Source organism: Corvus moneduloides, chromosome 29 (assembly GCF_009650955.1).
Source record: "Corvus moneduloides isolate bCorMon1 chromosome 29, bCorMon1.pri, whole genome shotgun sequence".
Classification (NCBI taxonomy): Eukaryota; Metazoa; Chordata; class Aves; order Passeriformes; family Corvidae; genus Corvus; species Corvus moneduloides.
In genome coordinates, this window is record NC_045504.1 from 2300046 (window position 1) to 2320292 (window position 20247).

The window sequence follows — 20247 nt, forward strand, 5'->3', positions numbered from 1 at the left end:
GATTGGGATTTTGGGGGGTGCTCTTGGTGGGAGGGGAGGTCCAGACCCTCGTGCACCCCCGGGAGGGAGGCAGGAACCAGCCCGAGGCTCCGGCTGTTGCTGTAACCGGATATTTGTCAACTCAGGACCTGCAGCCTGGGCTGGGGGGGCTCCTCTTGTGCCACCCTGGGGCTGTTGGACAGGAGGGGACAGAGAGTGACCACACCCCACACCCCGAGTGGTCCCCAAATCCACAGGGAGCCTTCCATCCCCACCACAGCTCCCAAAAAGTGGGGTCGGATACTCCCCAACAGCACTCCAGGGGTGCTCTGAGCTGCCTGTTTGGGGACAGAGGTGACACCGACTTTGCTGCCCAGGGGGAAACCCCTGCCCCACATCTCTCCAATCCCACGTGGACTCCCCGTCCCTGGAGGTGTCCAAGGAAGGCCTGGAAGTGTCACTCGGTGCTCTGAGAGTGACAGCTGGGGGTGTGTCCCAGGCTGGACTGGGTGATCCTGGAGGAGTTTTCCCAGCCTAAAAGATTCCGGGATTGGGAGCCGCGGACCGGGCTCCTGCTGCCACCTGGTGGGATGGGGCACCGCGGAGATGCGACACTCGCAGAGGCCGCCAGGTCCTGCCGGAGCTCCCCAGGGATGCTGCGACCACCCCGACTCCGGGCTCAGCCCCCTCCTGGCCCCCAGGATTATTTGGATTTATGTGTCGGAATCAAACCCTGATTTTTCGGCGGAGCTGTTGGCGTGAGGCCACCCACTCATTTCCAAACATCCCGAACTCCTCTCTCCTTCTCCCGTCCCCTCCCAGAATATCCTTGGGGTGGCCCTGGCAGCTCCTCACACCCCTGACCCCCTCCCACAGCTCTGCCAGGCTGGAGGTTGTGGCCGCAGGGCTGGGATTTATGGATAACTCAGCAGTGAGGGGGTGCGATCCAGCTGTGCCCCCCAGCTGGGACCCAGCCCACCCCCCTGCACCCCCCGGACCCCTCAGCCCCGCGGCTGACACAGGGAGGGTCCCCAAAACTGTGGCGTTTGGGGACTTGGGTGCAGGCTCTCGTTATCGGCCCGGACGCTGCGCTGGGGACGAGCCACAGCGGGGTGGAACTGGCTGGTCCTGGTGAGGTCTGGGGACAGGAGCCACCCTCCCAAAAGCTGGGAACGTGGCTGGGGACGTGGTGGCAGCGGGCTGGGAGGGAGCAGCTGGCGGAAGGAACTGGCTCGGGGTGATTCAGAGCAATTTTGCTCCTAATTCCCCTCATTCCCGGGCAGACAGGTGCTAATTGGGGTGGAGGGAGGAGGGAAGAGGCTGCAGGTGCCATTCCCGTGCGCTGCCCTCCATCCACCCCCACCAGGGCTTCCTGTGGCTCTGGTCACCCCACGGCCACCGCGGGGTCCTTCCCACTGACCCCTAGATCACACAGAGACACCCACAAACACAACACCTTAAACCTCCAGCACTTGGCCATGGGATGACTCCAGCCCTTGGGACAACGCCGCTTTTCCTTCATCTCAGTCAAGGCCTGGAGCAGCAGGAGTTTGGTGTCATGGAAGAGAGAGCAAAGGTTGTACCCCAAAAGTCTGTGGGGTAACAGGTGCTGCTGCCTGTGCCTGACCATCCCAAATCCAGCCCCGAAAGGAATCCCCTGGACTGGGACTCTCCCGAAGGCTCCGGGGGTCCCTAAAGAGGGAGAGCAGCCCCTGGGCTGCTGCAGCTTCCTCCAAAGCAGCCCTGGCTGCAGGGGCCTGCCAGGACTTGCTGCCTCTTGCCTCACCCTGCTGGGGGAAGGAAAATTTAGCTCCAGCCCGTGGCCTGCATCTCATTTCCAGCCCACTCCATGGCCGAGACGCCGTGTGCCGCGCTGGCGGTGGCAGCGGGGGGACGTGGGTGGCTCTGCAGCCGCTCCTGTCCCAACCGCGCTGCCACGGCCCTGCCAGTGCCGCCGGGAAGATGCCGAGCGAGATCTGCCCCGGCCTCTGCCGTATCTGGAGATCTTGGGCCGGTGCCTGAGCGCTGATGAAAGCTGGCACACCCTGGGGAGGGAGAGGGCTCCTCACACCCCCTGCCAGCCGGGCGCTCGGTGACTCCTCCGGGACCACACAGGGAATGGGCCCCGAGCCAAATGTCCCGTCCTGGGAGCAGCTTTGTCCCTGGAGCCGGGGCCTTTCCCAGAGTCCTGGGGCTGGATCCCAGCCTGGCGCTGTGCCCTGATGGGATCCATAGGGCTGGATCCCAATCTGGCCCTGGACATGGCTCTGTAGGGCCTGGATCACATCCTGATCCCGGCCATGGCTCCATCGGGGTCAGATCCCAGGCTGGCCCCAAGACGTGCCGTTCTCCACCAGGGCTGAACCCCGAGGTTGAACCCTGTCCCTGTCCCATCGGGATGTGCAAAGAGTGACTCTCCCGTGGGAGGGAGATCATCACCCTCACGGCCACCTGGGTGTCCCCCGGTGTCCCCACCGTGCCACCACTGCCCTGCCAGCTCAGGGCTCCTGCTCCTGTCCCACCGGAGAAGCTCCAGCTCCGCTGGCATTGCCTGAGATGGGCCCAGAGGCAGCTCGGTGACATTTGGGACAGCCCCAAAAATAAGATTAAAGCCCCTTTTCCTGCAGGAATTTTTCTGGTCTGTAACGTTTTCTAAACTTTGCTCAGGAACTCCCAAACCACTTTGGTTGTGGAGGGGAAAAAAAAACCATTTAGGGGATGTTAAATGCAGAGTTTTACATAGGAAGGGAACCTCTGGCTGGCTTTTTTTGGGGATCCAAGGAGGTGCAGAGCCCTTTGTCCCTGACCTACATACACCTCTCCAGGTGTGCTGGTAAACATCCTCCGAGCAGCAGGATAATGAGGGAGGCTCCCTGGGAAGAGGCAGCCAGAGAACAGGACTGACCGGAAGGAATCCTCTCCCTCCTCCCACTCCCGGAGCCTGCCAGGAGCTGCTCCGAGCTGCTCCCACCAGTCCCACCCCGGCCCCGGTTGGTGCAGGTGAGTCTCCGCCGTTTCGTTTTGGGTTTGAAATGAGCTTTTGTGTTTGCGGCGTTGGTTTGGAACTGGTTTTACCCAGCAGGGCTCAGGTCTGGAGGCACCAGGATGGGCTCAGCTCCCAGGCAGGAATTCGGATGCATTTTCCTCACCTGCAGGAGCTGATTCATTCACCCCACAAGTGCCTGGATGGTTACAGGGAACAGCTTCCCTTTAATTTAACCAGGGAAAGTGGAGATATGAAGGGAATTAAGGTGAAAGTCCTCAGAGAAGCCGGGAAAGGAAAGCTTCTTTTAACCTCTCTTAAAATAAAATATAGGAAGGCTGAAGCTGAGCGGGATATTTGGAATTTTTGGGAGGGAACACGGGGATTTTCCTGCTGCCCCCGACAGAGGCTGTGGCTTCAATTTCTGCTCCTCTCCAGGACTGGAGCCATGTCCAAGCTCATTAAAGCCATCACGGACATGATGCAGAGCTCCCAGGGCAATGCCAGGAAGGGCAAGAAACCGGAGCCCTTCAGCAGGAGTGAGTTCAAGAAGCTGATCCAGCAGGAATTCGCTCCTGTCAAGGTACCAGCACGGGCTGGAGCGGGGAAAGATGGTGGGAGAGGTGCTGGGGGGATATTTAGGGGTGGTCAGGGAGGGTGAGGGGGTCTGCAACAGCCACCCCTCATTCATCCAGGGCTGGGCTGGGATCTTTCCACTCTTGGATTTTCCTTGGGTTTGTCCTGCAAAGCTCCTGTGCCCTGTCCTAGTCCTGCTGTCCCCCTTTTCCTGCAGGGAATGGGAGGGTGTGGAAGGGGCAGATCCAGGTGTGATCCTGGTTCTGCACCCCTGGCACTGGGATTTGGGCATCCTCCACCCCTGGCTGCTCCTTGGGCCGAGGGGATCCCAGCCCGTCCCCACTTTGGGAGGGGCTGATGAGCTCCTGTCCCCTCAGAAGTCCCCGAGCAGCAAGTACAGATCCATCCCCTGGGCCTCGGACCCCGACATGGAGCCCATGAACAAGGAGAGGGGTCCTGCCAAGTCCTGCGTGTACTGAGAGGTCTCTGCTGCTCCTGGGACGTGGAGAGAGCAGGTAAGGGACAGTCCAGGACCACCCAGAGCTCCTGGACACCTCCTGAGGTGGGGACAGAGCCATCTCCGGCCCGGTGTCACCCCAAGGCTTCACCTTTGTGGTCATCCCAGTGAGCCCCATCCACTGCGGAGGGTGGGATGGAGCAGGACCTGAGCTCTGGAGGGGATTTAATCAGCTCTAATTAAAATTGAACAGTAATTGGGCAGAAATCAGTGCAAAGCAGAGGGGGCTGGAGGGAGGGACTCGGCTCCTGCCGAGTTTTGGGGTGTCTGTGGGCGAACCCCCCGTGGGTTTTCCTCCCTTTCCATAGGATCCCTGGGTTGCTCCGTGGGCACCAGCAATGGTGGGATCTCCTTCCAGGCTCTCGCTGCTCCTCCAGGCCAGGCCGCGTCCTGGGAGAAGTGAAGACCAATGTCCAGCTCCACCAATTTACCTCCATGAGGCAAAAATATCCCCAGGTCTCCTTTGGTCCCGATGCTCCAGCGGTGTCTCCTTGGGGTGCTCTGAAAACGCAGCTTTGAAGGCTCGGGGTGGGTGGGTGGGGGCAGATTTTCTCTTTTCTTCTCACAAAAAGCAACGGTTGAAATCCCAACCCCTTCACCCCGGTTATTAATGGGGAGAAAGTGAAAAAATCCCTGGTTAATAGGGCTGGGATGAGCAGGGTAATTACTTGACTCAGCCCGTGCAGCAATAATAAATCCAAGAGTGGCAATTCCTCAGGGAAAATTAAAGGTTTATTGTTGGGAGCTCATCTCCAGCTCGTTTGGAGCCAGCAGCAAAATTCTCACAGGTTTTCGGGGGCGTGGACACACCAAAAATACACCTCAGCTGCAGCCAGGCCTTCAGCTCCGACCTGGCTGAGGGGGTTCATCCGTGGTTTTCATGGAGATGTTTCCGCACTGTAAATATCCCAAAGGTGTTTTTCTTCTGGCTTATTTTTCTCCTTCTCACACAAATGTTTGTAAGACCACAAAAAACCCAATAAAAACTGTACAGCCTGGTGCCCGTCTGGGTTTCAGGAGCCTCCCGAGGCAGGAGGGTGCTCAAAGCTGTGGTGGGGAAGCTCCGAGGGGTCGGGGCAGGGTTGGGAAGCTGTGGGGGCTCTGGGCTGTGGGATGGGGAGAGGTTTTTGGGCTTTCTCCAACATTTGGGATCTGTCTTCAGTTGAGGGGGCAGAGCGGAGCTGGTGATTCCCCAGGGATGATCCCTCAGGGACGACCCACCAGGAATGATCCATCTACATTAATCCACCTACATTAATCCATCTACAGCCTTCCAGTGGCACAGAAAACAAGGATGAGAAGCTTGGAATCAGCGATCTCAGAGGTCTTTTGCAACCTCATCAATCCTGATTCCGAGTTCAAGGAAACACCGACACAAGAGGGATTTAGGGAATGGAACTCTTTATTGAGCACCTCACAGGGCCAAGGCACAGCCAGGGACACCAGGGAAGCACCAGCCAGGCCCTTCCCAAGGAATGACGGCTCCGGAGGGCACCGGGGAGGGTTTGGAAGCTCTGGGGAGGTGGGAGGGAGCCGGTCCCCGCGTGGCCTTGGCTGCTGGCGCTGGCACAACGCGTGGGCAGCGCTGTCACTTCATCTTCTGCTGGGGCACCTGCAGCACCTGCTGCTGCTGCTGCTGCTGCACCTGCACCTGCGGCTTCCCGTGGCAGCCAGAGCCACCGGAGCTGTGGCAGCCGGAGCCACCGGAGCTGTGGCAGCCAGAGCCACCAGAGCTGTGACAGCCCCCGCCACCCCCAGACCTGTGACAGCCGCCACCACCTCCTGAGCTGTGACAGCCACCCCCCGAGCTGTGACAGCCACCCCCGGAGCTGTGACAGCCGCCGCTGCTCTGGCGCTGCTGCCGGTGGCACTGGTCCTTCTCCTGGCGGGAGCACATGGTCCTGTGCTGGCTGACCTGTGGGGACACAGGAGCTGTCAGGGGCTGCTGGAGTGCCACCACCTCCACGGTCCCAGTGCCACCATGGTCCCAGTGCCACCATTGTCCCAATGGCCCAATCCTGGGGTCCCTGTGCCTGTCCCAATCTCAACCCCCCCCTCAGCGCTGCTGTGCAGGATCCCAGCAGCTCCTTCCCGGGATTTGGAGCAGTTCCCTGAGTCCACAATGGAGGATTCCATTGGCGGGTCCATCATCATCCACGAGACAGGTGCTGACCTTCCTCCCTGCACCCCAAACCCCGTGAGCATCCCAACCCCGGCCCCAGCCCCAGCCCCGCACCCTCCGCTGGGCAATGATTCCCCAAAGGAGGAACATCCACCTGTGCTGCCAGAGTTACCTGAGCGAGAGGGGAAAGCGAGAGCAGGAATTGAGGATCTCGGGATGGGAGCAGCTTTATAGAGGTGTCCCTCGGTTTTCCCGGAAATGAGACAGCTCCGTGTCACTGGATCTGTCAATCCAACACCCAATTCCCCACCGACCGCCCTCTCTGTTTACATCTCCTTGACTCACTGCTGATGGATATCGCTCTGTTTTTATCTGTTTCCTGTGCCACATCAGCTGCTAATTGCCAGCCTCGCCTGCCTCCAGCGGGAAAACCCGTGGGCGCCTGGTTTTCCAGAGGTTTGTGTGCTCGGGCTTTGCTCGGTGAAGTTAAGCCCAGATTTAATTATAGCCCCTTCTCCTGCTCCCAAGAGCCTCACCTCTGCTCTGGAGCTGGCACCAGATAAAGCCAGGAATGATCCAGGTAAAAAGAGGGGAAAGTGGCTTTTTCTTCTCCATGAGATGGAAGAGCTGCCACAGCCATGGGGACAAGGGGATGAGGGCAAAATCCTCCAGGGATTCCTCTGGAGAAGGAAGTGTTGCTAGAGGGAAATGCCCGGGGAGATGCTGGAGGGAGGAGGGGACAGGAGCAGGGCTTGGACTGTCTGAGCTGAAACCCAGCATCGTTTCCAAGTCACATCAAGGATTTCAGCTCCGAGAATCAGCTCCTTCCTGCTTTTCCTGGGAGCTGCTGGGGACTTTGGACAAACCCCCTCGGGACGGTGTGGAGCCGGCCCCGGGCTCGCCGTGTCCTGCCTTGTCCACTGAGGCTGGAAAAGACCTCTGAGATCATCGAGGCCGACCTTAAACAAGTGCCAGCTTGGGCAGAGGGGGATGTGGTGACACTGGAAACAACTTCCCCCGGTGGCTGCAGTGTCCCCAGGGCGGGATGCCCTCACATCCCAAATTTTGGGTGCCTGAACTGTCCATCAGGAGTTCCCAGCTGTGGGTGTCTTTCCTACCCCTCTGTCAGTCTGAATCCATTCCCTGTGTCCTGTCCCTGAAGTTCCTGAGGAAAAGTCCCTCTCCAGCTTCCCCGGAGCCCCTGCAGATCCTGGGAGAGGCTCTGAGGTCTCCACAGGCTGAACATTCCCAGCTCTCCCAGCCTGGATCCACAGGGAAGGGGCTCCAGACCCTTTATCAAATTCGTGGCCTCCTCTGGACTTGTTCCAACAATTCCACGTGCCTTTAACATTGGGGACACCAGAACTGGACTCAGCATTCCCGGGGAGATCTCACCAGAGCAGAGCAGAGGGGGAGAATCCCCTTCCTCACCACCCTGTCTCTGTCCTTTTCTTTTGTGGTTGCAGGGAAAAGAAATAACTTTTAACAGGCAGAACCCTCAGAGGCAAAGGAAAGGGACCTCAAAATTTAGGGTGAGTCACCACTTCCAGAGTTTCCTGGGGATGAGCAGGGTCGACAGCTGTGCCACCCAGGAGCCCTCACTCAGCATTTGAGCGAGGCTGGAGAACATCTCAACCCTAAAACCCCTTCCCAGCCTGCCTCCCTGGCTCTGGAAAACAAGATGAGGAGTTCAAGGAAACACCAACACAAGAGGGATTTAGGGAATGGAACTCTTTATTGAGCACAGCCGGGGGCACCAGGGAAGCACCAGCCAGGCCCTTCCCAAGGAATGACGGCTCCGGAGGGCACCGGGGAGGGTTTGGAAGCTCTGGGGAGGTGGGAGGGAGCCGGTCCCCGCGTGGCCTTGGCTGCTGGCGCTGGCACAACGCGTGGGCAGCGCTGTCACTTCATCTTCTGCTGGGGCACCTGCAGCACCTGCTGCTGCTGCTGCTGCTGCACCTGCACCTGCGGCTTCCCGTGGCAGCCAGAGCCACCGGAGCTGTGGCAGCCGGAGCCACCGGAGCTGTGACAGCCGCCACCACCCCCAGAGCTGTGGCAGCCGCCACCACCACCAGAGCTGTGACAGCCACCACCACCCCCAGAGCTGTGGCAGCCGCCACCACCCCCGGAGCTGTGACAGCCACCCCCGGAGCTGTGACAGCCGCCGCTGCTCTGGCGCTGCTGCCGGTGGCACTGGTCCTTCTCCTGGCGGGAGCACATGGTCCTGTGCTGGCTGACCTGTGGGGACACAGGAGCTGTCAGGGGCTTTTCCTTCCTGCTCCTGCCCTTCCAGGCAAGAGGAATCTGGGTATTCCTTTTTCCAGTCTCAGCCAGATCCCACAATTGTCTTTAAAGCTTGCACTGGATCCTTTTCCCCCATGGGATTGTCCCACCGAAGGCGCTGGGGACACCCAGGCTGTGCCTGGCTTTCCAAAGCGGAGCCATGCCGAGCCCACACCCCAGACCCTCCCTCCATGTCCCAACCTCTTCTCCCTCTGAGCTCCTGGGCTCCCTCCTCACCCACCCCCTGCTCCCAACTCCCCGCAGAACAAATCCCAGCCCAGTTCCAGGTGTGGAGGTCCAAACCCATCCACCCCCCAGAGGGCTCCGGAGCCCCCCAGCTCTTACCTGAGCTGCTCGTGCAGGGAAGAGACGAGGAAGGAATGAGAGGGAATGAGGCTTTCCGGGACAGGAGCACTTTTATACCCTCTCTGCGCACCCCACCTGGGGAAGAAGCCCCTCCCTGTCCCACAGCTCTGCCCGTTCATTTAATTCGCCGATGGCTTTTTTTTATTTCTTTGCCTCCCCATTCCTCGGCCTCCTGGGGTGACTCACCTGATCCACGCTGGGATTGCCTCTCCTTATAGGTCGCCTTTCCTGTCCACAGAAATTTAATTGCCGGCTGTGCCTGCGCAGAGCTGGGCTGGGGGAGTCGTGTGGGCGGCCTCGGTTTCCCCAGGTCGGGTTTGGTGTTGATCACACCCGGGGAGGGATCCTGAACCTTTGGGTTCAGGGTTTGGGAAATGATGTCTCACCCCTAAATCACAACATCCTTCCAGAATGGCCTGAGGTTCTCTAGGCCTGCGACTCCCCTGAGATGGGCCTGGAAGTGCCGATGGCATCTTTGGGAAGGGAGAAAACTCTTCCTTAGTGGGAATTCCCTCCATGCTGGGCACTGCTGAAGGGAACGTCCAGTGCTGTGTCCAGGTCTGGGCCCGTGCGGCAAGAGGGGCTGGAGTGAGCGCGGAGAAGGGAACGGAGCTGGAGAGGGGGCTGGAGAATTCCTGCGGGAGCTGGGGGGGTTCAGCCTGGAGAAAAGGAGGCTCAGGGGGAATTTCTGGCTCTCCACAACTCCCTGACAGCAGGTTCAGGTTGGAATCAAGAGGAATTTCCTCCTGGAAAGGGCGCTCAGGCCTTGGAAGGAGCTGCCCAGGGAGGTTTGGAGTCACCATCCCTGGAGGTGTCCAAGGAAGGCCTGGACGTGGCCTTCAGTGCTGTGGGCTGGTGGCAAGGTGGGCATCGGGCACAGCTTGGACTTGAAGGCCTTGGAGGGCTTTTCCAACCTCAGGGATTTTGGGATTTGCCTGGAATCACCGTTGGTGCATTCCTCTTAGAACCAGTCAAAACACGGTGAGGCCATGAAGAAACTCCAAGGTTTCTGCTGCTGCCAGGAGGACCACAAGCAGCTGGAATTCTTATTTTTGGAAGGGATAAGCCCTGCCCTGGGTAGCGATCCAGGATTAGCAAGGTGCTTAATTATGTGGTTGACTCTCAGCCTGGGAATAATTCCAGAGCAGCTTTGCCGTGGTTTTATTCCAGGTGAGTGGCTCCGGTGCTGCTGGAGGAGGAGGAGGCATCCCATGGGAGCCCTCGGCCACACACGATGGTGCCATGTTATGGGGAACTGGCAGACCCCAGGGACTTTCTCCAGAGCTGTAGGAACATCCTTTTTAGGTTTTCCCTGATGCCCAATTAGCTCCTAATTAGCCAGTGCTATTCTGACGGATGCACAGCCCCACACGGAGAGCTCGTGACGGGCAATAATTTGGGATACTCCCTGTACCTTTCTGCTGTGTGGGCTGGGAATTCTTTAGGACCACGGAGCTCGTGGCTCGTGCCCTTTTCTCTCAGTGCTTCTGGAAGATGTTTCAATCATTAAACAGACAGCAAATAAAGGCTGAAATCCGGATTTGATTTGTCTTTCACCACGTTGGTTAAGGTTTTATGGTGACCACAGGGAGATGGAGGCAGAGTGGTTCCTGCCATCCAAAACCCATCCACATTTGCTGTTACCCAAACATGGAGGATTTTGGGAAAGGTGGGAGGACAGGGCAGGTGAAGGAATCAGGTGAGCAACCTGAAGCTTCTCCTGTATTGCTAAAGTCCTGTCATGATCTAGAACAGTGTCAGGGCAAGCTGTGCCTGGGTTTGGTCACTGCTCTTTAATTGGGTTTTGTTCTGGCCTCAGCAGAAATGTGGTCAATGACCTCTGGGAAAAAAAGACTCAAAGGAATTTTTGGCTCTTGGCATCGCCCTGCGTTCAGTGCCTCGTGTTTTAATTGCTCTGAGTTTGTTAACAATGGGCACCTCTACATTTTGTGGCTGGCCACTTTAATGTGCCTTGAAAATGGGTTTGAAAATGGGGGACTCAAGGCAAATTCCAGACGCGGACAAGGAGCCTTCCTGAGTGATCCCTGCTCTGAAAACAGGGAGTGAGCTGCTGCCTGCACCCTTTTCAGCAATGCCAGAAATTTCTGATCCTCCTGACGCATTCGAGAACAATCTTATCAAGGTAACATCCACTTCATGGATGGCAATACCAGAGCAATAAATTACCCAATTCGTTTTAATTACAAGTTGAGAAGAAATTTAGCAGTAACGATCATTGTGTAACAATCGCGCTACGCCCCTGGTAGGGCAGAGCTCTGGCAGGGCTGGGCACAGCGTTTCTAGAAAGGCTGGCTGGGGGTTTGCCACCAGCACGTGGTGGTACCTCCCCCAAGGGCGGCGTTTTGGGGCCAAATGGCAGAAAAAAAGGGGTTCTTTGTCTCTAGGATTCTTTGGCTCAAAGCTTCTCCCAAATTCTGGATTGTGGTGGCCCAAATGTAGTCACAGACTGATCCAGAGACAACAGTGCCAGCGTGAACAAAGAGTTTATTTCAGCACCCACAGAGAAGCTTGGGAGAGGTTACAGCACTCACCGGGGGAGGGGAAGGACACATTTTCCTTGGAAATTGCTGGGGACACGCAAAGCTTTCTGAGCTCGGCACAAGATCCAGGACATTTCCTGTGGATCACCTGCAGGCGGTGGGGTGATCACTTCATTTTCGAGGATACTTGGTAGATTTGCTGCTGGCACTCCTGTGGCTTTCCGTGGCAGGATCCACCACTGCTACCATGGCAGGATCCACCACTGCTCCCATGGCAACCAGATCCACCGCTGCTACCATGGCAACCGGATCCACCACTGCTCCTGTGGCATCCGGATCCACCACTGCTACCATGGCAACCGGATCCGCCGCTCCTGTGGCATCCGGATCCACCACTGCTACCATGGCAACCGGATCCGCCGCTCCTGTGGCATCCGGATCCACCACTGCTACCATGGCAACCGGATCCGCTGCTCCTGTGGCACCCAGATCCGCCACTGCTCCCGTGGCATCCGGACCCGCTGCTGTAGCAGGAGGACCATTCCTGCTGGTGGCACTGGTCCTTGTCCTGGCGGGAGCACATGGTTGGAGACCTGCTGGGAAAACTCATCCATGAGTGAAGGCAATGACCAGGGACACTGGAAGTGTCCAAAGCCGGGTTGGATGGGACTTGGATCAACCTGGGACAGTGGGAGGTGTCCCTGCCCATGGCAGGGGGTGCAATGAGCTGATTTTAAGGTCCCTTCCAACCCAACCCATTCCATGATTTCATGATTCCGTAATTCTGTGATTCTGAGCCAAGTTCTTGAAGAGGAGAAGCATTATCACTGCTCATCTGCCTGTGGTGGCCTCTTTGGGCAAGGCTTTCTCTTAAACATCAGAGAGAAGTTGAGAAGAGAAGAGAAGAGAAGAGAAGAGAAGAGAAGAGAAGAGAAGAGAGCTGGACAGACTCCAGAGCAAGACCTGCAGAGTCCTCAGCCACCAGAGCCAGGAATTTTTACATCTTCCTACTTGGCAGAAGAAACGAGATGGAGATAGGACGTGGAAGAGAAGTGCCCAAGAGCTCCAGATTAGGGAGCAGCTGGAGAGCATTAAAAGAGCAAAAGTCTGATGGATCTGGACTCACCTGGATCAGAAGGAGCTCGAGAGGAGATGTGGAGGAGCTGAGACGCTGAGGAGAAACGACGAGCGAGGGCTTTTATAGCCCGGCCCGGGCTTCTCCTCCGGAAACGAGATGGGGCCCCACTGGAGGGACCTGATTGCTCAGCACCCCGAGCACTTGGCTAATTGGGAGTTTTTGCACTGCTCTTTTGACTCACGGAGCAGATCGATATCCCAACATCCCTCTTGTTACTCCATAAAAATGTTAATTGTCCCCCCCTACGCCTGGCCTGGGCACGGGGGTGGGGAGGGTTCGGGATGGTTTTTGTCGCCTTTGACTGCAGCATTTACCTCTTCCTTGTGCCTAAAGCCCGAACCAGGAAGGGACAGATGTTAGAGGGTGGGAAGGTGGGATCGTGGGGTGGGATTGTGGGGTTGTAAAGGGAACCCAGAAAGAAAAGGGAAAGGGAACAAAAAAGGTGGTGCGTAGTAAAAATAAACATTTTTGGACAGGGTCCAAATCAAAGAAACACCAAAAATTCAGAGCAAAACCAGCAAAGAAGCACTAAAAGCGGTGTTGTAATTTTTCAAGCCAGTCCTTTCTTTACTCAAAGGTTTCAACCCAAACAGAAGGAATTTAAAGCCCCGTAGGACACAGAGAACATCCTCGTAGGAGTGGGAGGACATCGGGATCCGCGTCTTTAGCGCTCTGCTTCGGCGACAAAGAAGTCTTTCTGCCCACAGAGAGCTCCAGGCCTGATCTTCTGCAGGAACTTAGAGGCCACTGTGATATCAAAAATAGCCTGGATTGAATTAAAATAAAATCCAGAGTCCAGAGACTCCTTGGTCCCCAGTGGAACTGAATCACTGAACTGATAGATGAGGAAATCCAAACGCGACTCGGGGTGTTTCACAAACGTCGGGAGAATGAAAATCCTTGTGAAACTCATTATTCACGATTAATTACAGCCCTGATTCCATGGATGGGGATAAACCTGTTCCATCGTTTGTCTCGGCGATGGAGACAAACACCTGAGCAGGGCCTGGGGGCACCTGGGTCCATGTGTGGGACAGGACTGTGGTGACCCTACAGTTGGTCTCTGTATCCCCTACAAAGCTCCTGCTCTTTAGGACAGGCATCCCTGGGTCCACTGACACCGTTCTGAGTAGGAAATGACTTTTTTGGGGGGGTAATTTGTTGGTTTTATGAAGGAATTGCCTTTGCAGAAGTTGGCAAGGGAGCGTCAGGCCGTGTCAGCAGCCCCCAGGTGTCCACCCCTAAAACCCTCACCCTGCACCTGCTTTTGCTTCTTTTCCTTATCCTGCAGGCGAAATCCCACCCGTTAACGCTGCGAAGTGGCTGATTCTGCCCTGTGTCACATCCTGGCTCCAGGAGGTGACGGATGCTGGCACCTGGGTTAGGTGAGGTGCCAGGAGCCTCCGAGGACGCGGTGCCGTGACTCACAGCGGCCTCCGGATCCCTGCTTTGCTCCAGAAATCCTCCCAGGGGATTCCTCTCCCAACCCCACCAGACCCTACCAGGAATTCGAGGCCTTTCACCCTGTTAGAGCCATTCCCAAATGCTGATATCCTTCCCAGGGATTTTTTTGGAGGTTTATGGTGCGAGTCCAGCTGTACCCTCACGGTCCCAAACAGACCCTCTGCTTTTTCCCCTCTCTGATGAAATGTGGGTTTTTTTATACAACTTTATTAATATTTAATTACCTCCTCGCACAAACACTCTGCGATGAAAACTGTTACTTCCCAACCAGGAAACTGCCTGGAGTGGGAATGAGGAGCCACCAGGTGGAACCAACCCGGAGCCTCCTTGTGAGGGCAGACGAGGCCGCTGCAAACCCAGCCTTGGCCACCAGAAGGAACAGAAGCCACTCCGAGGGAGGAAGAGGATAAAACACGGATGCAAGGGGGGTTTGAGCCAGCGTTTTTTATTGCCTCCACGTCCTCTGTGAAATAAGGTGAAGAGCGTTTTAAATTTCACAGAGACGGTGGGTCACACCTTCAGAGCGCGTTACAAGCGAGGGGACAGAGCCGAGATCGGTGACAAAGCAGGACAGGGACACGGGGCAAGAGGGACAAGTTTCCTTTGTTTCCCCTCACTCCTCACATCCTTTACTTGATTTTCCGGGCTGGCACTTTGCAGATCTGCTTCTGCTGCTGGTGGGGGATGATACCCTTGGCCACGGGCACACAGCCCTGCTGCACCGGAGGGGGACAGATCTGCACTGGAGGGGGACAGGTCTGCACTGGAGGGGGACAGGGACAGATCTGCACTGGAGGGGGACAGGCCTGCACTGGAGGGGGACAGGCCTGCACTGGGGGGGGACAGGTCTGCACTGGGATGCTCTGCACGGGCTTCCCACAGCACGGCTTCCCGCCCTGGGCCCCTGACCCATGGCACCTCTCGGAGCAGACGGATCTCCCGTAGCCCTGGCATCCCCCCGAGCCCCCGTAGGTGTACGTGGGCCTCCTGACGCAGCTGGAGCTGCCCCCATGGCATGAGCCCGAGGATCCATGGCACCTCTCGGAGCACACGGACCTCCCGTAGCCCTGGCATCCCCCTGATGCCCCGTAGCTGTACGTGGGTCTCCTGACGCAGCTGGAGCCCCCTCCGTGGCACGAGGAGGAGGAGCCGGAGTAGCCGTGGCAGCGCTCGGAGCAGCGGGGCTGCCGGTAGCCGTAGTGCCGGTAGTCGTGGCCCCTCATGCCCTCCACGCCTTCGCCGTCACAGCCCGAGGAGCAGCAGTTGGCGTAGCCGTAGCGGAAGGGCGTGCGCCGGGTGTCCAGCCAGGATCCCGAGGGATCGTACCAGGTGGAGTTCAGGTTGAAGTAGGATTCTCTTCCAGAGGAGTAAATCATGTTGGGGCTGTAGGGAAAAACCTGGAAAAGAGATGGGTTGGTGTCAGCATCTCCTCTGATTCCATTTAATTTCCATGGGCTTATCCTGAGAGCCTGGATCCTGAGGAAATTCCTGCAGTTGCCCAACAACTGGCCAGATTACACCCAAACCCTCTTTCTGAGCTTCCCTTTCAATTTTTTCCCCTCCAGGAACAAAACCAACCACAAGGCACCGCAGCACGTGATGGCACCGCTGTAAATCCCATCCCCAGGTCCCGCAAGAGCTTCTCCCGTGGCTCAGCCCATCACCCCTGGGAGCAGAGCGTGGTCTGAAGGGTCAGGCGTGACCTCCCACACCCAGACCCCCACCCAAGAAGGGACCCAGCTGAGTCTCACCAGCTCTCAAGCGAAGTCAGGCGCTGCCCAGGGGAGCAGAATGTGAGAGGCCAAGGGGCCGAGGGCTTTTATAGAGCTCTGAGTGTTCCCCTGCACATGAAACACGCAGCAGGAACGAGGATTAAATTATTTATTGGCAAAACATCTCCTCCATTTGGATGCTGTTCCCAGTGCTTGGCATGTTCTGCTTGACTCACGATTTCTGATAAGCATCTTTAATTATAACATCGGGCCCCAGCGGGGCACATAAAAGACTGACATGGCTTAAGCCACACTTCGTCTGTGTGAGACAGGTAATAAAGGACTTATTCACCCTCTGCAGGGGACCAGGACACTGACGGGTGACCTGTGAGTCAGGAGCTGTGATGGCAGCTCTGGCCCAGCCCTCCCTTCCCGCTGCCCGTGAGGAGCATTTCCAGGTGAAGCACGAGCAGGTGATGGGAAGAGCCAGCTCAGAGCCACCGAAACCAAATTGTGCTCGGTGATGAAGAGGTTGGGGAGGGCCTGACACGGGTTTTCCAGGGAATTTCTGGCTGCCTCATCCCTGGAAGTGTCCAAGGCCAGGTTGGACAGGGCTGGGGTAGTGGAAGGTGTCCCTGCCTGTGGGAGTTGGAGTGAGATGATCCTTAAGGTCCCTTCGAGGCCAAGCCATTCCGTGATTCTGTTTCCTCTCTGTTTCTGCATTCCAGGCTTGGCCCCCTCCCCATGGCCAAGATGATCCTTTAAGGTCCCTCCCAACCCAAACCATCCACGATTCCATGGTTCTGAGTGCGATGCTGGTGCTGCCCCAACTCCTGCGGGGTTTTTTGGCGCAGTCTCCCACCGCAGCCTTGGGGTCAAGCTGGTGAAGGCTTGGTCTGGCTGGATGAACCACGTGGGGGTGATTCTGGTGCTGGTGCTGTTTAACATCTCAATTAAAGCCCTGGATAATGGGATGGACTTGGAAAATCCTCACTGGATTGGGGTGAGCGGCTGGAATTGCTGAAGGAAAGGTCCCGTGGCTGGGATGGGGTGGCTGGGATGGGGTAACTGGGATGGGGTAACTGGGATGGGGTAACTGGGATGCGAGGGCTGATGCAAAGCAGCTTGGAAGATGAACTGGACCAAATAGGACCTGGAAGTGAGGGCTGAGCTGGCCCTTGGTCTGTGGGCTCTGAGTCACCACGCGGGAAACGGGAAAAGGCTGGGAAGAAAATCCCTAATAAAAAAAAAGGGCTCTCCCAAGTTAAATTTTATAGGTAAGTGGTTTTTTTATTTGGCTAAAATGAGACACGAGAAAAATAAGTGGTTGTGGTGAAGGAAACGAGGATGAATTTCCTTTTGTCCTTCCCAGTTCTCCGCGGTGGTTGTGTGAGGACACGCCGGGGCGATGCTGAGGCAACACAAAGAAATTAAATCAGATATTTCAATGCACTTTGTGGGAGGATTTTCTGGCAAAGTCAGGAGAAGGAGCACATTACCCGTGTGCCTGCAAGAGCCTGGCCTGCACCTTCCTGCGGGAGTGAAAAGGCATCCCCGGCATGCACAACCGCACCTCCCGTGCCGGGCCATGCGCTCATTATCGTAATTAACATTTAAATGAGGATGTCCTCCCCGTGCACAGGGGAAGAAGCTGCAGAGCAAATGTTTGTGCCTGTATCTGTCCATCCCGAGGTCCTGGAGTGGGTAAACCACGGTGTGGAGGATTTTCCACCACCCCGCCTGGTGGAACGGCTGCAGCCAGAGCTGAACCCCTCACCCGTGAACCCTGATTCTGATTTAAATGCACAAATTTCCTTGTGAGAGCTTTAATGGCTTTTAACGTCTTCTCATCGTAATGTCGGTGATGCTTGTGGGGGTAAGAAAGAGAGGAACCAAGGGTTTGCTAAATATTTTTCAACTTTATTCTTGAATACACGGGGAGGAGATAAAATCGCAGGAGTCCTTGGTGCTCCTGCCGTCACAGTGATTCCTTTTTCTTCCCAGGAAAGTCCTGGTGCTGCTTTCAAACAGCCTTGAAAGCACAGTCCGGTGAACCGCCGGGAGAAGGCGAATCTGTGGTGGCTCCTCCATCTCCCAGTGCTCCTCAGAAGGGGAAACACCCAGCTGCTGTTCCCCAGGGAAAACCAAACCAGGCAGGGGAGGACGCTGGGAATTTAAAGTGTGGCTGCTGGGGCCAAGCGGGGGATTGCGGACCCCAAATCTGATGTGCAAAGAGCAGGAACGGGCCCAGAGCGGGGCTGGGAGCATCCTTCAGGCAGGGGGTGAATCCCCCCCCAGCCCTGCCATGAGGGGATAGGAGCTGGGGAGGGGTCCCGGCGCCTCGCTGGGCTCAGCTCTTCACACAGACTGGCACCAGAGTGACCTGCTTGTGCTGCTGGTGGTGGCCAGGGTGTGGTGGCACAGGGACAGCGGCCGGGCAGCAGCGCTGGACGGGCCGGGGGCAGCAGGGGACGGGCCGAGGGCAGCAGGGGACGGGCCGGGGGCAGCGCTGGATGCAGGGACAGCGATGCTGCAGCGGCCGCGGCTGCAGGACCACCGGGGGCTCCTCATCCTGCTCGGGACACTGCTCCACTCGCCTCCGGGGCTTCCCGCAGGATTCGGGCTCCGGCCAGGGCTGGCACGGGCGGTGTTGCTCCAGCGGCCGGCGATGGATCTTCACGGGCGGGGGGCACACGGGGGGCACCGGGCTCACCTCCACCCGCCGCCGGGGCTTGCAGCTCTGCGGGGCCGGGCAGCAGCTGGGCTGCGGTGGGCACAGCTGGCCGGAGTGGCAGCCCTGGGGTGGGCTCTGGCAGGACCCCTCACTGTCGTGGCTGAGGCTGCCGGGGTTGTGGCAGATCTTGGGGGAGTCGTGGCAGTGCCCGGTGGAGCTGGGCCATGTCCAGCCCTTCTGGCCGCAGCCCGGGGAGGGCTGGCACAGGTCGTGGTCGGTGCCGCCTTTCTGGTAGAGCATCCTGGGACAGAGATCACAGAATCCGGGAGTTATTGGGGTTGGAAAAGAATTCCAGGCTCATCCAGCCCAACCTGTGATGGATCAACATCGTTTCGCCCAGCCCAGAGCACTGAGTGCCATATCCAGGAATTCCTTGGACACCTCCAGGGATGGGCACTCCAAACCTCCCTGGGCAGTTCCAAGGCCTGACCGCCTTTTCCAGGAAGAAATTCCTCCTGGTGCCCACCCTGAGCCTCCCCTGGCCCAGCCTGAGGCCGTTCCCTCTCTCTTGTCCCTGTTCCCTGGGAGCAGAGCCTGACCCCCCCAGCTGCCCCCTCCTGTCAGGGACTTGTGCAGAGCCACAAGGTCCCCCCTGAGCCCCCTTTTCTCCAGGCTGAGCCCCCCCAATTCCCTCGGGAGCTGCTTCCCCCATGACTCACAAATCCTTTGAGAGTGACCAAGCCCTTGGGCATAAGCAGCCTGGGAAAAAGAAAACAAACCACCGATGCCTTTTTTTTTTTTTTTTTGCTATTTCCAAGAAAAAACTGATGAATCTGAGAGGGCTGAGAGACTCCAACTCACCCTGCGAGCGGAGACGGACGGGCTGAGCAGGGAGTCAGAGTCCTGAGGACAGAGCTGGGGCTGAAAGCTTTTATAAGTGGCCGAGCTCTGCTGGGAATGAGGCACGTCCTGGGAATGAATAGCTGAGCACTGAGGCCGCTGCCGTGTGTGTGTTTTGTTTCTGGCACTCGCTGTCGGATTAATCAGCCGCAATTAGCGCCTGCCCCGGTGTCAGCGCAGCTCCGCAGAGGCAGTGGCCATTATCTCATTACTTCTCCCACTGGTCATGCTCAAATGGGCTCCTAGCTCGTGTTAGTCAGGCGGGAGCCTGCGATGAGGATACCTGGAATGCCGGGATGCTGAGTGATGTGCCCAAAAGGAGACTCTGGTGGCAGTGGGAAAACCACGGGAAGGTGCGGGAGTCCTTCCAGAGGAAGACGAGGGATTCCAGGGTGGCCCCAGCAGCGTGAGGAGCAGCGGGTGTTGTTCTTGTGGGTGACTGGGGGATGGGAATCCAGGACCACGGCAGGCTGGGGATGGGATGTTTGTTCCCTGATTTAAATGGATTAATTCCCTCCCAAGTGCAGAGCACCTCGGCCAAGTGAGTGGTTAGGGCAAGGAAAAGCCTTTTATGTGTGGAAAGTCTGGAATGGGGACACCAGAGGAGCGATGACCTCACACACAAACAATTCCAGGCCCTGCCAAGCACCGTGTCCACCTTTCTGGCATTTTTGCTTTGATTCACGGTCTGTGGAGCTGCTCCATTTCGCATTTCTGTGGCCGGGACATTTTTTAAACGGAAAATTCCTCTCCCGGGAGCCCCTGGGGCTCCAAAGGCACTTCCATGTGGAGGCTCTGCCAGGGATGCTCAGAGCTCTGTCCAGTGGAATTTGGGTTTGAATCACTGGGAAAAGCATGTGCAGAATTCAGGGGTGTGGCTCCAGGGCTGTGCTGGCACCTGACACGGCTCTGCTGTGATTTATTCTGTAGCTACTGGAGAAGTGGAAGTGCCTGGCAGGAAGCCATGGGATTTGTGTGGAAAGATGGAAAAAACCTTGGGATCTGCTATGGCCAAGGAGGATTTTAGGTTTA

General features: G+C 57.3%; 4 protein-coding genes across 5 annotated transcripts; all 4 read right to left on the reverse strand.

Moving 5' to 3' along the window:
* Positions 1 to 7893: 7893 nt before the first annotated feature.
* Positions 7894 to 8914, reverse strand: LOC116436286 (loricrin-like). Its single transcript, XM_032093340.1, has 2 exons — positions 8806 to 8914; positions 7894 to 8415 (listed from the first exon to the last, which is right to left on the reverse strand). The coding sequence occupies exon 2, from the start codon at positions 8395 to 8397 to the stop codon at positions 8080 to 8082; it is 318 nt and encodes a 105-aa protein (XP_031949231.1). The 5' UTR covers positions 8398 to 8415; positions 8806 to 8914; the 3' UTR covers positions 7894 to 8079.
* Positions 8915 to 11311: 2397 nt separating this feature from the next.
* On the reverse strand, positions 11312 to 12544 carry LOC116436260 (sericin-1-like). 2 transcript variants are annotated; one of them, XM_032093313.1, is made up of 2 exons: positions 12454 to 12544; positions 11312 to 11920 (listed from the first exon to the last, which is right to left on the reverse strand). In XM_032093313.1, the coding sequence occupies exon 2, from the start codon at positions 11908 to 11910 to the stop codon at positions 11494 to 11496; it is 417 nt and encodes a 138-aa protein (XP_031949204.1). In that variant the 5' UTR covers positions 11911 to 11920; positions 12454 to 12544; the 3' UTR covers positions 11312 to 11493. The 2 variants fall into 2 exon arrangements, with proteins under 2 accessions (XP_031949204.1, XP_031949205.1); XM_032093314.1 differs by having other exon boundaries at positions 11312 to 11923; positions 12454 to 12538.
* Positions 12545 to 14357: 1813 nt separating this feature from the next.
* Positions 14358 to 15789, reverse strand: LOC116436238 (loricrin-like). Its single transcript, XM_032093285.1, has 2 exons — positions 15681 to 15789; positions 14358 to 15326 (listed from the first exon to the last, which is right to left on the reverse strand). Exon 2 carries the CDS (start codon positions 15303 to 15305, stop codon positions 14559 to 14561), a length of 747 nt encoding a protein of 248 aa, XP_031949176.1. The 5' UTR covers positions 15306 to 15326; positions 15681 to 15789; the 3' UTR covers positions 14358 to 14558.
* A 1751-nt stretch (positions 15790 to 17540) lies between these two features.
* LOC116436303 (keratinocyte proline-rich protein-like) lies at positions 17541 to 19333 on the reverse strand. Its single transcript, XM_032093359.1, has 2 exons — positions 19177 to 19333; positions 17541 to 18616 (listed from the first exon to the last, which is right to left on the reverse strand). The coding sequence occupies exon 2, from the start codon at positions 18613 to 18615 to the stop codon at positions 17992 to 17994; it is 624 nt and encodes a 207-aa protein (XP_031949250.1). The 5' UTR covers position 18616; positions 19177 to 19333; the 3' UTR covers positions 17541 to 17991.
* Between the last annotated feature and the right edge of the window lie 914 nt (positions 19334 to 20247).

Coding starts and splice junctions, on each gene's coding strand:
- LOC116436286 (XM_032093340.1), bottom strand. CDS start 8,397: ATGTGCTCCCGCCAGGAGAAGGACCAGTGCCACCGGCAGCAGCGCCAG.
- LOC116436260 (XM_032093313.1), bottom strand. CDS start 11,910: ATGTGCTCCCGCCAGGACAAGGACCAGTGCCACCAGCAGGAATGGTCC.
- LOC116436238 (XM_032093285.1), bottom strand. CDS start 15,305: ATGATTTACTCCTCTGGAAGAGAATCCTACTTCAACCTGAACTCCACC.
- LOC116436303 (XM_032093359.1), bottom strand. CDS start 18,615: ATGCTCTACCAGAAAGGCGGCACCGACCACGACCTGTGCCAGCCCTCC.